The sequence below is a fragment of the Lepidochelys kempii genome, chromosome 26 (genome assembly GCF_965140285.1).
Source record: "Lepidochelys kempii isolate rLepKem1 chromosome 26, rLepKem1.hap1, whole genome shotgun sequence".
Lineage (NCBI taxonomy): Eukaryota > Metazoa > Chordata > Testudines > Cheloniidae > Lepidochelys > Lepidochelys kempii.
In genome coordinates, this window is record NC_136405.1 from 5,533,485 (window position 1) to 5,548,518 (window position 15,034).

At 56.4% G+C, this 15,034-nt stretch overlaps 1 protein-coding gene across 11 annotated transcripts in view; it reads left to right on the forward strand.

The window, feature by feature from the left end:
• Positions 1 to 14,904, forward strand: part of DMTN (dematin actin binding protein) — a 33,935-nt gene extending 19,031 nt beyond the window's left edge. For 4 of the 11 annotated variants that reach the window (XM_073324987.2, XM_073324988.2, XM_078850668.1 and 1 more), the window contains exons 2-17: positions 291 to 354; positions 1,146 to 1,202; positions 3,029 to 3,146; positions 3,641 to 3,796; positions 4,033 to 4,077; positions 5,103 to 5,211; positions 5,688 to 5,744; positions 5,863 to 6,015; positions 6,386 to 6,495; positions 6,685 to 6,790; positions 7,177 to 7,241; positions 7,973 to 8,021; positions 9,183 to 9,190; positions 9,868 to 9,927; positions 10,403 to 10,483; positions 11,947 to 14,904. In XM_073324987.2, coding sequence (XP_073181088.1) covers positions 1,156 to 1,202; positions 3,029 to 3,146; positions 3,641 to 3,796; positions 4,033 to 4,077; positions 5,103 to 5,211; positions 5,688 to 5,744; positions 5,863 to 6,015; positions 6,386 to 6,495; positions 6,685 to 6,790; positions 7,177 to 7,241; positions 7,973 to 8,021; positions 9,183 to 9,190; positions 9,868 to 9,927; positions 10,403 to 10,483; positions 11,947 to 12,060 — 1,278 coding nt within the window. In that variant the 5' untranslated portion in view covers positions 291 to 354; positions 1,146 to 1,155 and the 3' untranslated portion in view covers positions 12,061 to 14,904. Of the gene's footprint in view, positions 1 to 290; positions 355 to 1,145; positions 1,203 to 3,028; positions 3,147 to 3,640; positions 3,797 to 4,032; positions 4,078 to 5,102; positions 5,212 to 5,687; positions 5,745 to 5,862; positions 6,016 to 6,385; positions 6,496 to 6,684; positions 6,791 to 7,176; positions 7,242 to 7,972; positions 8,022 to 8,928; positions 9,059 to 9,182; positions 9,191 to 9,867; positions 9,928 to 10,402; positions 10,484 to 11,946 lie in introns of those variants that run through there. The other 7 variants (XM_073324989.2, XM_073324990.2, XM_073324992.2 and 4 more) reach the window with 5 other exon arrangements.
• The last annotated feature ends 130 nt before the right edge of the window (positions 14,905 to 15,034 follow it).

The window sequence follows — 15,034 nt, forward strand, 5'->3', positions numbered from 1 at the left end:
CTCTGGCCATTTAAGGAGCTACACTAGCTCCCAAGGGAACCCCATGCAGGGAGAGTGCTGCTCAGCTGGTGGGGGATGCAGGGGTCTGAGGATGGCAGAAGTTTCAGTTTCCCCTCATCTGACATGTGGTTCATGGACACCTCCCCAGGTGTCTGCATCCAAGCTGCCCTGGCTGCAGAGACCGGACCGTGGGAGAGGTGGTGTGTGGGTGGGTGTGAAGAGGGGATCAGCGCGCCGTGTCTGGTGCGTGGAAGGATCTCACCTCTCCCCATCTCTATCCCCCATTGCAGAGGGAGCATCTGACCCGCAGCCCAGCCTAGGAACCCAAAGGGATGTGGAAACACAGAATCACTGGTACATAAACCCCTCATCAGCATCTCCCCGCCCCTCAGGAGAGATGGGCCAAACCCAGAGTTATGTATCCAGCTCGCCCAAGCCCTCAGGCTGAGGAGATAGTGGGACCCACATCAGAACCGCAAGCCTCATCCCCCCACCCCATTCCCCTTCCCAGCTTTGCCCCCTCCACTGTGCAGCCTCCTGTTGAGCCTGATGATGAATATTTCAGAGCCCGGCTGTGTGCACCTCACTTTGCATTAGCATCAGATGCCTGCAGGCGGCTGGCTTGGCCCGGTAACGGGGCGAGATGAAAAGCCCAGGGAAACCGGGGCGGCTGCGGATCCAAGAACCAGACATTGCTCAGTGGCTGCATGCAGAGGCCCCTTCTCACTCCCTGATGGCTTTGATCTGAACCTCTCCGAGCCTTGATTCCTCCCCATGTACACACAGTCCGGGCTCTCCCTCCTTTATTCCTCCATCCCCTGACCCACTATGGCAGTGTGCCGGATGGACCCGCCCTCGGGGATCATTGCAGACTCCTGTCCCCACTTGAGACAGGAGCAAAGGTCTAAGCAGCAGCCTCACCCAAGCAGATGCGCCAGGCCAAGTCCTGGCATCAGCTTTGCACCACAACTGGGCACAGGGGCAGCAGGCTGGGTACCTCTCCCCCCCTCGAGCTGTTGCCAGGACCCAGGGGGTCAGGCAGCTCACCCTTTGGGACCCTGAACAAGGGTGGAGACCGTAGCAACAGGATGCCTTTGCCCAAGCTGATTGCTGTGAACGAACCTTCCTCCTTCACCCCCTTGCAGGACTCTGTGCATGACCCGGCCCTTCCCGCAGGCGACGGAATGGAAAGGTTACAGAAGGTAAATGAACTGGGTCAGACTCTTCAGGCCTCCTCTTTGCAACCACCCCGGACACCCTGGTCAAGGCGTAGGGGGGTTGGCATGCTGGATGGCCCCATATAGGAATGCAGGAGGCTTTCTCCTCCAGGGGGCCACTTCAAGCCCAGCCCCACTCTGTTTGGGGGCCTCGTGACACTAACTGGTGGGTCTCAGTGTGCTCGCTAGCAGACAGGTGTCCACAGCACAGAGCCGCTGGCACCAGCAGGCCCCATAGTTGGCAATCTCTGCAGAGAGATCAAGGGCCCCTCCTGCTGCTGCGGGGACTGCCCAGGTGCATTGGCAGAGGGCACAGGAGCCAGCACTATACCTGCTCTGAGGGGGTGCAGTGGCAGGAGAGAACCTGGGAGCATTCCCTGCCCGGTGCCACGCCAGGTGATGGGTAGATGTCAGTTTCTGAGCAGGACAAGGGGTGAGCTGGCAAAGGCTGTGCTGGGCCCTTCTGCACTCAGCATTGCAAGGGCCACACAATTGCATGCTGTTAATTGCAATCACTAGATGCTTCTGAGGAGCTGGGGCATGCAGTTGCTGTTACCGGAGAGCAAAGGAGCAGGGTCTAGTCTTCACTCCATCGGCCCTAGGGGCTCCGCCCCTTGCTAACTGGATTTTGGGCAGACAGCACCACCTAGTGCTTACTGCAGCTCTCATGGACACGTCTGCTGAAGCTGCTGGCAGTGCCCACCTGTGCACACCACTGCTGCCTGCCCCAACAACGTGACCTGCTTTGGGCTGCGGGAGTTGGAGACCTAGCTGTGCTCTATGGGGCAGGAGCTGCAGATTTCCCTCAACTTGCGTGGCAACTCCTGACCTGGACCAGCTGAGTTTTAATTTCTAGTTGAACGTGATTTGTGTTTTGGGAGGAGCTGCAGTTCATAGCTATTCTCCACATTAAAGATTAATTGTTCCCTGAGTCCCAGCCTTCCCCACACACGCCATGAGTCTTAGAAACGCAGGGACTGCCAGACTGGATCAGACCTGTGCTCCATTTAGCCCAGTATCCTGGCTTTGACCAGCTGCTTCAGAGGAAGGGGAAAGAAACCCCAGGGGGCAATTATGGAATAATCTCCCTACAAGGGAAGATTCTCCCTGACCCTCAACAATTAGAGGTTGGTTTGTGCCCTCAAGCAGGAGGGAGGTTGTATCCCCTCTATTTTCTCCTGTTCTGTGGGTGTTCTTGTGACTCATATAGAACTCCGAGCCTTTTTGAATGCTGTGTGCTCTTGGCCTTGATAGTATCTGGTGGCAGTGAGTTCCAGAGGTTCACAGCCCCCCACCACCACCTCGTCAGTCAAACCTGAGAGCATATGTAGGCAAGAAAGTGCCAAGGAACGGGGATATCAGAGGGCTGATGTCCTTCTGGATTGCCTAGGTCTTGCGCTGAGAATCAAGGCCCTCCTCTCTGGGAGTCAATTCCACTGATCTCCAGCCCTTCCTACAGGTGCAGTGGTGGGAACACACACACACGCACAAACACACACATACACAGGTACACAAGCACACTCGCACATGCACGCACACACACTATTCTCTGCACCATGGCCTTCCCCCTCCAAAGCCATATCTAGCCAAATGGTGCTAAATTGACATATCCAAATGGCACATCCATATAATATCCAGCTAGGCAGGGTGGGGCTGTTGGGTTTGGGACTGTAATTCCCACCTGGAAGGGAGTGAAGCTCAGCAGACAATGACTGCTACCCTTGGCATTGCTGCCTCTCTGTGTGCCTCTCAGTGGGAGCTTACCTGGGTTTTCTCTTGCCTTGCCCTATTGGCTGAATTGATGAAGCCAGCAGCGGAGAAAGAAACTCACAGAGGTCTCTCCCTCCTTTCCAGCAATCTTTGACGTCCCCTGGGAGTGTCTGTTCCTCCCGCGGGTCCAGCGTCCCAGGATCACCCTCCAGTATTGTGGTGAGTGCTGTTCATGTCACATCTCCCTTTTGGGGGGGGGGGTCTCTAAAGCACCCAAACTCCATGTGGGCAGCGTAATATAGTGATCAGAGCAAGGTCATGGGAGTCAGGACTCGTGGGTCCTGTTCCCGGCTCTGGGAGAGGTGTACGGGTTAGTGTTTAGAGCAAGGGAACGCAGAACTCCTGGGTTCTCTTCCTCACTCTGGGAGAGAGTCTGGTCTAGTGCTTAGAGTAAGAGAATGGGAGTCAGGTGTCCTGGATTCTAATCCAGGCTCTGACCTGCTGTGTGACCTTGGGCAATTCCCTTCCCCTTTTCTGTGCCTGTGTTTCTCCATCTCTAAAATGAGGAGAACAATCCCTTCCCAATTCCCAGATGGGCTGTGAGACCTCAGCTCCAGGCAGGAAAGCATCGTGGACCCTGCCCTGCACTGGGAGAAGCTCAGACACCTGCTTGAGGCTTTTCTGGTTGAGAAGGAGCTTTTCCTCCTTCACAGGCCAGAATGGACAATGAGGTTCTGGGCTACAAGGACCTGGCGGCCATTCCCAAGGACAAGGCGATCCTGGACATCGAGCGCCCTGACTTAATGATCTATGAGCCCCATTTCACCTACTCCCTCATGGAGCACGTGGAGCTGCCGAGGAGCCGAGAGGTGAGGGTGTCTCGGTTGGGGCCTGGTCGCTCTGTGTTTGTCCCCTCTCTGCCAAACCCCCATCAATGGCTGAACCAATGTAAGCTCTGTGGGCAGCTCCCATCTGGCTAAGGGGAGATGCTTTCACCTTGCTGGGCTGCCGGACAGGAATGTACCAGAAATCTTTACTGCGTATCCCAGTGGTTGCAGGATGGGTCAAGTAAATGGCATCTGTCTCTCTCTGCTTCCTCCCACAGCGGTCCCTGTCCCCCAAATCCATCTCTCCTCCTCCTTCTCCAGAAGTGAGTACTCCCACACCTTGCCTCCTGCTTAGTTGTCTGCAGGCGTCGCTTGCTCACAGGCAACAGAAACCCACAGAGCCTGAGGTCCAACCAGCCTCCCCCATGATGCGCCTTGTATTCTAATCACTGTGCTCTCGCTCCTATCATGATCACTAGGGAGACTGCGGGGGGGAGGGAGCCTCTGGGAGGGTCTACACTATGTGACCCGGGTTTGTGGACTTGCTGTTTCCAACCCCAGCCATGCTAACTTGACCTACACTGCGAAGACCTTCTGACTCAGGTCTGCTGCTTGCGCTGCGTCCGCACTGCTCAGTGACAGGGCGTGGACTGGGACTCGGGCTCTGACCCACCCCGCAGTAGGGTCCTAGGAATGCAGACAGATTTGTGTGCGGATGGAAGGGGGCTTGGGCTCAAACAAGGGCTTAGTGGCTGGTGTAGACATCCCCCTGCAGAGGCTCTACCAGGGCAAGGCGTTACTGGGACAGGTGTCAGGATTGGTCCCTGACGCTGCCTGGCTGACAGATCAATGGATGAGTGGATCCATCTTTTCCAAAGGCTACTTCCCCACTGGCTCATCAAATGGCTCCTCCACTGTCCACACGCCGTGGCTCTGTCTTGAGCATCCGCACTACTGGCTGAGGTGAGATCAGCTAGTCCAGAAGCTCAGTGGAGTCAGAATCCAGGGGCTTAGGTTGCACTTGGACCCTGATTAAACAGGAGAGTTTTAGAGGCTGGATTAAACTAACGAGCCCTGTGAAAGATGAGGGAGATGGACAGCTGGACTTCCAGTATGCCTTGAGGCCAGCTTTGCCATGTCTCACCATTCCAAGCACTGTCAGTCTTTCCTGAGAGATCCGGGAGAGATTTCCCTCCCAAGGGGTGGGACTGAAATATTAGGTGCAGTCTGGGCTTGGCAGTTACGTCTCTGTCTGAGCAGGCAGCATGGGCCACTGTCAGAGACAGGCTGCATGGGGCGCTGGTCTGTCCCGGGGCAGCAGCTGCTCTGACACGGGCTCTGTTCACAGGTCATCCGGGACTGGATGGAAAACAAGTCCCTAGGAAGTGCCTCCCAGGCACCTAGTCGCCGGACCAGCAGCACAGCCCGGAGTGGAGTGCACCACTTCCACCGACCTGGTACGGCCCACACCCTCCCTGGGGCTCGCCAGGGCTCCCTGCATGGGTGCGAGGGCAGCAGGACCCCAACTTCAGGGCCACACACTATACTGAAATCCTAACCAGAGACCCAAGACCAGACCCTGCAACCCCATCCTCCCTGCTCCTAATCGGGTGCCTTTCCCCCTCCACCAGCCTGAGTCAGGTGAGCCCGGAGCCAGCACCTGAACCCAGCTCGGGGACTGGGACCCACTTGTCCTTCCTCCCAGATCCCACCAGCATGGAGCAGGGTGAGCGCTGTTCCGCATACCCAGAGAGCAGGGACAGCAGGAGGGCAAAGCCTCCCCCACCAGTGGGGCCCTACCTCCTCTAGGAGTGAGAAGGAAGCTCAGCTGTGGCTGCCCATCGGTGCCAGTGGTGCCAGTGGGGTTGGCTCACTGGGTTGCCCGCTCCGTCAGTGGCATTTCTCACCCTCCTCTTCCCCTCCCCTCCTCTAGAGACCAACACCATGGAGCTGAACATATACAAGAAGCCGCCGATCTACAGGCAGAGAGGTGAGCGCGGCTGCTTCCTCACCCCGGCCTTTGGGTGCTGGGTTGGGACATTTGGGGGAGGGGGCGCAAGGCGACGGGGAAGCCAGGCCTCAATTTTCTGTCCCTCTGTCTATTTCAGAGCCCTCGACGGGAGCCCCACAGAGCAAGCACATGATAGAAGACCAGATAATTGAGTGCTCCAAGTTCCCTGCAGCCCAGGCCCCGGATCCCAACCAGCCAGCCAAGATCGAGACGGATTATTGGCCCTGCCCTCCCTCCCTGGCCGTCGTAGGTAGGTGATGGCAGGGTGTTTTACCTACAGGTGGGAGACTCTTATCAGACCCCCCCCCCAAGCTGAGCGGGGTCAGTACTGAGATGGCAGACCACCAAGGAAAGCTGAAGCGTTGATCTGAATCAGCATCGAGGCCCCATTATGGTGACTGAGGGGGCTGGGCAGATGGGACATACAGCCAGGGCCCTGACCTCTTGTGGTCATGAAAGATTCCCTGGCAATTTTTGCTAGCCCAGGTGTTGGGGTGATGCATTCTGCCTCCCTAAATTTCCCCAGTGGGGAAAGGATCCAGCCTCCCTCTATCTCCCTGCCCCCTTGATTCAGAGTCTTGCTCTTGCCCCGCACCCTGATGCCCTCTTTGGGTCCCCAGAGAAGGAGTGGAGACAGCGGAAGGCCTCCAAGAAAGGCATGGAAGAAGAGGAGGATCTCACGGAGGAAATGACTAACCTGCGTGAACTGCAGAAAGAGGAGCTGAGTAAGGTAGGATGACCTTGGAGGTGCTGGGGCTCCAGGAGGGCTGAGTCCTGGACTGTGCTGGGACTAGAGGGGGCTCCAGCTTGGAGAATGCTGGGATTTGAGGTGGGGCTGCTCCTTGGAGTATGCTGGGGCTGGAGGGGGCTGCGTCCCGGCATTGAGTCCTACCTGACCCTGACTGCTCCTTCTCCTCAGGTCACCTCAAATCTCGGGAAGCTGATCCTGAAGGAGGAGATGGAGAAATCTCTCCCCATCCGGAGGAAAACCCGCTCGCTTCCAGACCGAACGCCCTTCCACACCTGTGCGTGGGGCCAGGCAGTGTCCCAGACATGCCCTCCTCTCCTCTTCCCCCTCTCTGATGCTGAGATCCCCTCCCCAGTCGTTTCCTGCCATCCACGGGAGCAGCATCCATTTTAAGTCGATACCCTGACAAGTGACATTGTTTTGGTATCGTTCCAGGTGTTGGTTTTATTTAAATATTGATTGTTAGTGTCTGGGACTGGAGTAGCCCAGAACTCACCCCACAGCCAGTTCTCCTGGTCTGCTCCATGCAGCACCCTCTGCTAGGAGAGGGCAGGGCAGGAGTCACGGGGCGCTCCCCCCGGACCATCCCCTGCACTGCTTTGTACTAGGATTGCTGCAGGAACAATCAGCCCAGAGATGATACTGGCTCTTGCTCTTTTTCAGCTCTGCACCTGGGGAATTCCAGATCCTCCACCCTTCCGGCCTATGGGAGAAGTACCCTCAGCAGGGTAAGGCACTGGGCGACTGCAGTTCCCCGCTTCACCCTCCCCTTGCCTGCTGTGTCCTTGAGAGTGTGGTATTTTCCACATATTGTTCTTATCCGTTCAGATGATGTTCAGATCCAAATGGTGCCAAACAGAACCACTCCACCTGGGATCCAGCCTACGGTGCCCGAGTCTAGCCATGGCTGGGCTGTGTATCCCTGGGGGTAATGTCACAGGCTGGGACAGTCAGGAAGAGAGCTTGCCGGGAATTGAGAGACAAAGGCAATCAGCCAGTGAGAGCAGCTGACTCACAGCCCTGCTGGTGAGGGGACCCAGGGCCTTATGCCTTTGGGCCACTGGTTCAAATCTGGCCCACATCAGCAGCGATGGAGAGTCATTACCACTTTCTGGCTGTTCGGAGTCTTGTGTGAAATGAGTTTGTTGGGTCTCAGTCCAGCCCCAGTGGAACAGATCTCCTTGTCACCAAAACCACTCAGACTCCGCTCTTCCCCTTGAGCAAGGTGGAGGGCAAGGCGGAGAGCAATGCAGGGGGAATCTTGCTGGGTTGCCCCCTGGGATGCAGCTGCTCTGTGGGTGTAGAGGCCCCTCGTTCTTGGGTCTGTCAGCCTGGCCCTTCTCACCAGCTTCCAGCTGCTTCTTGCGTCAGTCCAGGAGGCAGTTTCTATCCAAGCACCCTGCCCCTCTCAGAGGCACTGCTACCCTGGTAGCTGATGCTGTCTGATTTCCTTTTGCAGCTGCAGTCAGCGGAGTTCAGCCCAACCAGCAGTGAGAAGGGGAGCCCAGGTAAGAGAAGCATACGGCACAAGGGACAGGTGCAGGGGAGATGTGTGTCTGGTCTGGTCTGGTCTGGTCTGGTCACTCAACCCAGAGATGCCATTCAGAGTCATCAGCATCAAACTCTTGCTCATCTTAGCTGGGCCTGTCGGCCTGATGGGGGCGCTGTGTCACACGCCCCATGGGCCAGACCCCACAGCTGGTGTGAATCAGTGCAGCACCCGAGCACTAACGGAGATGCACGGGTTTACACCAGCTAAAGGATTCCAGCTCATACCTGCCCCCATCCCACTGCTGATGAGCTCTGGGCCTGGTGCTCTCTCTTCACCTCTTGCCCAGCCGCACAGGATGCTGGCAATAGCTGCCCCCACTCATTATCCTTGGGAGGAATGGATGGATTTGGTCTGGGTGGCCTCACGGCATCGGGGAGGGCTGGAGACCGAGTCCTGCCATTCCAGGGCACCAGTTTAAATTAGGCCTGGGATGGTAGCGTGCAGGAGCCAGGAGCTGCCAGCTGTCGGGAGGCCCTTAGCTGCTGGGTCTCAGTCCCCTTCCCAGCTGCAGTGTCCACCTGGCAGCCCTAGCAGAGAGGCCAAGGGCTGGCTGGCCGGTGGGAACGCCTTCCCCCCTAACCCCTAGACATCGGGGCACAAGGCAGTTGCTGGGCAGGGAGTGGGGGAAGCCTACCCAGCCGCTGCCACGCTGTGCCTGTTCAGGGGCCTTCGCTCCCCGGCCTGTCCTGCGCTGCTGGGATGGGCCATTACTCACGCCAGTGGGCGTCAACGCTCAGCCCCAGCAGCACAGCCTTTGCAGCCAGGCCCCAACTGGCCGTTGTCTGTTATCTTTGGATGCTGGGAATTCCAAAGCTTTGTGCAGCCCACGAAGGGTTAAATTGATATCTCTCCGCTCCCTGTAGACAGAGAAACCAGGCAAAATCCTCAGCTGGCGTAAGCTACATTGTATCTGTGGGCCAGATCCCCAGCTGGTGTAAAACCCACAATACTTCCATTGACCTCCTGCCGATTTCCACCAGATGAGGATCCGGCCCCTTGTTCTAAATGAGCTGGGACATACAGCCCCTGCACCCACAGCTGTGGAGTTGTGGGGTGGGGATTCTAGCAGGACGTCTGGAACTGGGGTTCTCTGAGCCCCTTTTCTTGTGTTTTGCAGGCCTGCAGGTAAGCGGTCGCCCTGCCGCTGAAGGGGAGACACTGGGAGCGGTGATGTATCTTGGGGGTGGCGGGGGAAGTGCCCCTCCCTTCCATTGCATGCTCAGCCTCTCCCAGCCTGGCTTGGCTGGCACCAGCTGCCAGGCAGACGGAGCTCAGTGGTGCAGGGCTGGAGTTGAGACTCAGACAGGACTACTGGGAAGGACAGGGACTGGAGCAGGGCAGCAGGGAAGGGAGGGGAGTGGCAGCACCAGAGAAGGAGAGAAGGGCAAACTGAGGAGACAGAGAACCCCAAAGAGGCAGGATGGGGATGGGAGGTAGGGGGAGAGGGAGACAGCAGAGGCGCAGGGGTTTAGGAGCTCAGGTGGGGGCAAGGAGACAGCAGAGATGTGGGGATTCAGGAGCTCAGGGTGTGGGAAACAGAGACAGGGATTTAGGAGCTTGGGTGGGGACAGGGAGGCAGCAGAGTCACAGGGGTTTAGGAGCTCCGGGTGGGGAAGAGAGAAACAGCAGAGATGCAGGGGGTTAGGAGCTTGAGTGGGGGCAGAGTGGCACCCTCTCCAGTGCCTAGGCTGAAGCCCATCACCCTACTGTTTGTTAAGGTCCTTTTGGGGAGGTGGTGGGGACTCTGGCGTGGGAAGCCCTTTATGCCAGCCCAAGACTGACTGGGGGTTTGATGTCTGCAGAACGGCCAGCGGGGGAGGATGGACAGAGGGAACTCCCTGCCCAGCATGCTGGAACAGAAGGTAAGAGCCATGGCTGGGGGCTCTGCAGGCCCAGGTCCAGGGTCCAGGGTGGCCCAGCCATGGGCTGGGATGCTCACACATTTGCTTTGTTACCTGCTGCTGGCTGGCTGGTGCCTGTAGGTATGTGAGGTGGGGGAAATGCCCCATTGCAGGCGGAGCTGGGGGGTGTGGAGTAGCAGACGTGCCCTACTGCAGGCTTTCTGTGGGTGGGGGAACATGCCCCATTGCAGGCGGAGCTGGGGGGTGTGGAGTAGCAGACGTGCCCTACTGCAGGCTTTCTGTGGGTGGGGGAACATGCCCCATTGCAGGCGGAGCTGGGGGGTGTGGAGTAGCAGACGTGCCCTACTGCAGGCTTTCTGTGGGTGGGGGAACATGCCCCATTGCAGGCGGAGCTGGGGGTGCAGGGTGAGAATGGGAACAGGGACGGGCATTTTAATGAACCCTTCTGTTTACCTGTGTTGTCCCTGGCTCTCAGATTTACCCCTATGAGGTGCTGATGGTGACGAACAGGGGTCGTGTGAAACTGCCTCCAGGAGTGGACAGAACAAGGCTAGAGGTGCGGATGGGGCATCTCGCTTGCCCCTGCAGTGTCTGGGCCAAGGGGAGGGAGCGGGGCCAAGGAAACCACAGCTGACAGATCCCCGGGGCTCGGTGGAGGGATGGTTCAGGGTAAAACAGCTGGAGAAATACACAGAGGGGAAGGGAATGGGGAAGAGGGAGTTAATGCTTTGTGGCCCCTGGACTTGGAGCACCGCCTGCTGCCACCCCATCCCCGAGCTGCCCTCCCCGGTTGCCTCTCTCCTGCACTCCCACAAACAGCCCTAGGTATTTCATTCTCTTGTACCCATGCTAAAGGTGGAAGTTAATTCGATTAGAAAAGGAGGGAGCCAGGCTCTTGCCCCATGACGACATGGGGTGGGCACCTGCCACAGGGGCCCAGGCACAGCAGACTCCATGGCCAGCACCTAGAATGGGCGCATGCATTGTGAGGTCAGGGACTCAGCTACCAGGGCGTGGGCAGCGTCTGCTGGAGCCCAGAGAGAAGCTCTGGCATTCAGGCCTGTTCTCCACACCATGTGGCAGTGGGTTAGCTGAAGGCATGATGTTAAACCGAGACGACTCTGGCCTGTCTGCGCTGCAGTCAGAGGTGTGACTGCAGCAGGTACAGATATCCCAGAGCTAGCTTTGATCTAGCTACGGTGGGTACCAACAGCAGTGAATCTGTGGCAGCATGGGCTGTACAAGCCCACGTCAGGCAAGCTAAACTGCTGTAACTAGTTTAAAGGCAAGAAAGAGAGTCTACACTGGGGTTTGCATTGGTTTAACTAAATCATTTTAAAACTGATTTATGTTAAACTGATGCAACTTCTGTGTGTAGACTCTAGACTCATGTCTAGTGTGAGGGTTTGTATTAGGACTGGATCGGAAACCGATTTTCCATCTTGTGAGAAATTCCATCATTTCAAAAAAAAATTGAGAAATTTTTTGAGAAACGAAATTCCAGTTTTTTGTTTGTTTTGCGTTGATCAAAATGTTTTGTTTCAATAAATTGGTTTCATTCTGATTTTGATTTTTAAAAATATTATATAAAATAAACAGTATTTGAAATGAAAAGTTGTTTAAAAATGGAAAATTGAATTTCCCCCAGCAAAACGCAGCGGTATACGCACACGTGTGCTCACACACGTAGACTGATCTGGCACAAACACATCTACACACAAACTGACCTCACAGGCGCATACACACTGATCTGGCATTAAACCACAGGCACTGATCTGGGGCACGCACGCACTGATCTGGGGCACGCACACACAGATCTGGGGCACGCACACACTGATCTGGGGCACGCGCGCACTGATCTGGGGCACGCACACACTGATCTGGGGCACGCACACACAGACACACACAGATTTTGTGTGCACACATGCACCAACACACATACACACACTCTGATCTGGCACATGCACACACATACACACACTGACTGGTGCATAACACCCACTGTTTCTCTCCCTCCAGAGGCACCTGTCCCCAGAGGATTTCCTGCGTGTCTTCGAGATGTCCCTGGAGGAGTTCAGCAAGCTGGCCCTGTGGAAGCGGAACGAGCTGAAGAAGAAAGCTTTCCTGTTCTGAGCCTAGTGCCCAGCCTGAGCCAACCCTAGCCGTGATCTCAGTTAGTGTCAAACACAATCTCGCATCAGAGCTGCTTTAGGGCTACTGAGCCAGTTTTAACACCTGCCTCCCCTCCCTGAAGCCCCTCAGGCACGTTGATCCCTCATTCCCAGTTTTGCCTCTCCCTGGGGGATATCGGAGAGCCCCTCCCTGCCCAAACCTTCCCCCTCACATGCCCAGGGGGGCTGCTGGCAACACTGGTGGGCTACTCAGTCTGGGTCTAACCTCTTTTAATGGAGCCAGGGGAGGCAGAGTTGAACAAGTGGCGGGAGGAGCAAGCAAACCCTAGTCAGCTAAGGTCCCTGGGCTGGATGGTGTGTAGGGGCTTCTCGGGGCAGGGCATCGGTGTCCCTCTTTGCCTGTTGGGGTCGCGGCTGGTTCAGGCAGGATGGGAGCCATAGCTACTGGAGGGGGCTCTGGCAGGGGCCCTGGCTTTGCTCCCCCGGCTCAGCTTGGGGAGTGGACAGGACAGGGACACACCATAGTGCTCGATTGCTGGACGCATGTTGGTTTAGGTGTAAGGGAAGTCAAGGCTACTTCTACCTTGCTGCTGGGCCCTGACTGGCTCCCTTGCTTAAGGACCCTGCTCCCAGCCTTACTGCTCCTCTCGGGGCCAGCCTCCCTCCCTGTCCACACTGGGCAGGGCACATGTATACATCTGCATAGCTGTAACCCTGATGGGGCTGCCGGGTGTCACCATGGCTGTGTTTCTGAATGGCCGGTCAGCAATGGGGTTGTCATTTGCCTACAGTAGGCTCCAAAGAGCCATGATTTTCATTAGCACCCACTTCCCATGGACCCACCCACAGTTGGGGCCCCGTCCTTGTAATCAAGCAACGCTTGGTGGAACTGGGAGGGGGCACAAGAATTTCTCGCTGGAGAGAACTGGAGAATCAGAACCAACCCTTCTGAGGTCACCTCTGTCTCGCTCTCGCTCGCTCCTGGCCACCCCTTCCTCTCCCCACTCCCACCACCCCTCCCTCTAAATTCAATCCCTAGGTGGACGTGACCGAGCGCCTCCCAAGTTCTCAACCCAATGGCCCAGGCTCTCAAACCGCAGGGCTCCCCATTAAGGCTACAGCCCCCACACCCCACCCCTTGCAGCTGCCTTTGGGGGAGGGTTGCTCTCAGCTCCATCATTTCAGGCCTTAGTAGTTGATGATTTTGCTCCTGCCCCTTTGCAGAGCCTCAGTCGAAGCCCCGTGGCCGCCCTGCCAAGCCCAAGGCTCTTCCCCAGGTTTGGCAGAGGAGTTTGCCTGGGCAATGAGAGACTCAGGGCTCGAGGCTTGAGCCTGGAGGCAGCTCATCATGTTCTCTCCAGCATGGCATGTAATCTCTGGCAGCCATCCCACGCTGTCCCCCTCAGGCTTCCCGGCTAGGATTTCCCCCTCTCCGTGTACCCCATGGGGCAGCAATAACACTCTGCTGTGGAAACCACACCGTTGGTATACTGCCACAATCTACAGGCTGTCCCCTGGTGACACAGCAGGTGATATCCGACTCTGGCTTCTCCGCCGCAGTGCATAACCAACCAGGGCTCAGACAAGCCAGCTCTCTCTATGCCCAAGGATGGAATTTCCTCAGGTAGTGACAATATTTTAGAGCTTGTGTGGGTGAGGGGATGCCTGTGTCGATGCTAGGTGAAGGAGCAGAGAGGATGCCAAGGCAGGAGACTCTGGGCAGCTGCATCAGTAGCTAGGAAGCCAGGCCCTGCGCAGTGACCAGCAGAGACTGATGTGGTGCCGATCCCTTGTGGACCCCGGCCTCATCGCCAGGCCCTGGAGTTTGGAAATAATCACCCAAGATTGCTCTGTAGCCTGCAGACAACATGCCCCCCCCCCGGCCCCCAAACCCATACCCCGCACGCTTCAGAGCTGCCTGCAAGGAGCAGTGTGTCCTGGAAAGGGCAGGAAACTTACCAGTATCCTGGGGGGTTGTTCCACGCTATGCTTCTTGTTTGCCAGAGGGCGAGCACAGCTTCCAGCCCAGCTGCACTCCCCACCTCAGAGCCACCTCTGAGATCTCTCAACCAAGCAAAGAGTAAAAAGCTGAGAGACTCCCCCTTCCAGACAGTGCATTGATCAAAGGGGATCCAATAAGCCTATGTTTGGGTCAACTGGCCTGTCTCAGGCAGAGCCTTACCCAGCGGGCCAGGAGAATTACAGAGGGGTGAGCCACACTTTTCTCTGAAAGGTCGGGTGTTGGCAGGATACTGGCCTGGCAGCCCGCTCCTGCACATTGAAGTCTGTGGGAGCTCCCTATGTAGGACACATGCAGGACAGTCCAGTGGTCTGATCACCCATCCCATCTGGGCTACAGCACCTTACATGCCTCCAGGAACAAACCCAAGGAGCTAACAATTTCCTTTGCTTTGGGGTCTTTTTAAAAGTCAAAATAACCAGCGGTCAAATAGGGGAACTGGCCCCTCAGAGCCAAACGATTTCCTGGGCTGCTGCTCCTTTCAGTCCCCCTGCTGGGTCCTTTTTCTACTGTGCACCACATCTGCTCCCCAGCGCTGGCCTGAGACCCACTCCCTCACGCTTTCCCTTTCCGTTTCCAACCACTGCCCCACCACTACACTTTGTCAGGATGTAAAGAATGTAATTTATTGGGAAACCCCTGGCCCATACTTGCCTTTCACTGCTACTTATACAACATATCTATAAATATATATATATAAATATGAATTTTTTTTCTGATTTGAATACAGTGATTCCCCTTTCTCTGTTTATTTTTGCTGGTGTCGGAGATTCCATGTGAGAGTGATTTTTTGCTTATAATTAAAGGTGAAATGGCTTTATTCAACACGCACCTCTGCTGATTTTCATTCCTGTTTGCTTTAGAGTGGGATTAAATATCATTCTGCACCTTCCAGACAAGGACTGCAAAGCAGTTTGCAGGCCTTAAGAAATTCAGCCTCACCCACCCAAGAGGG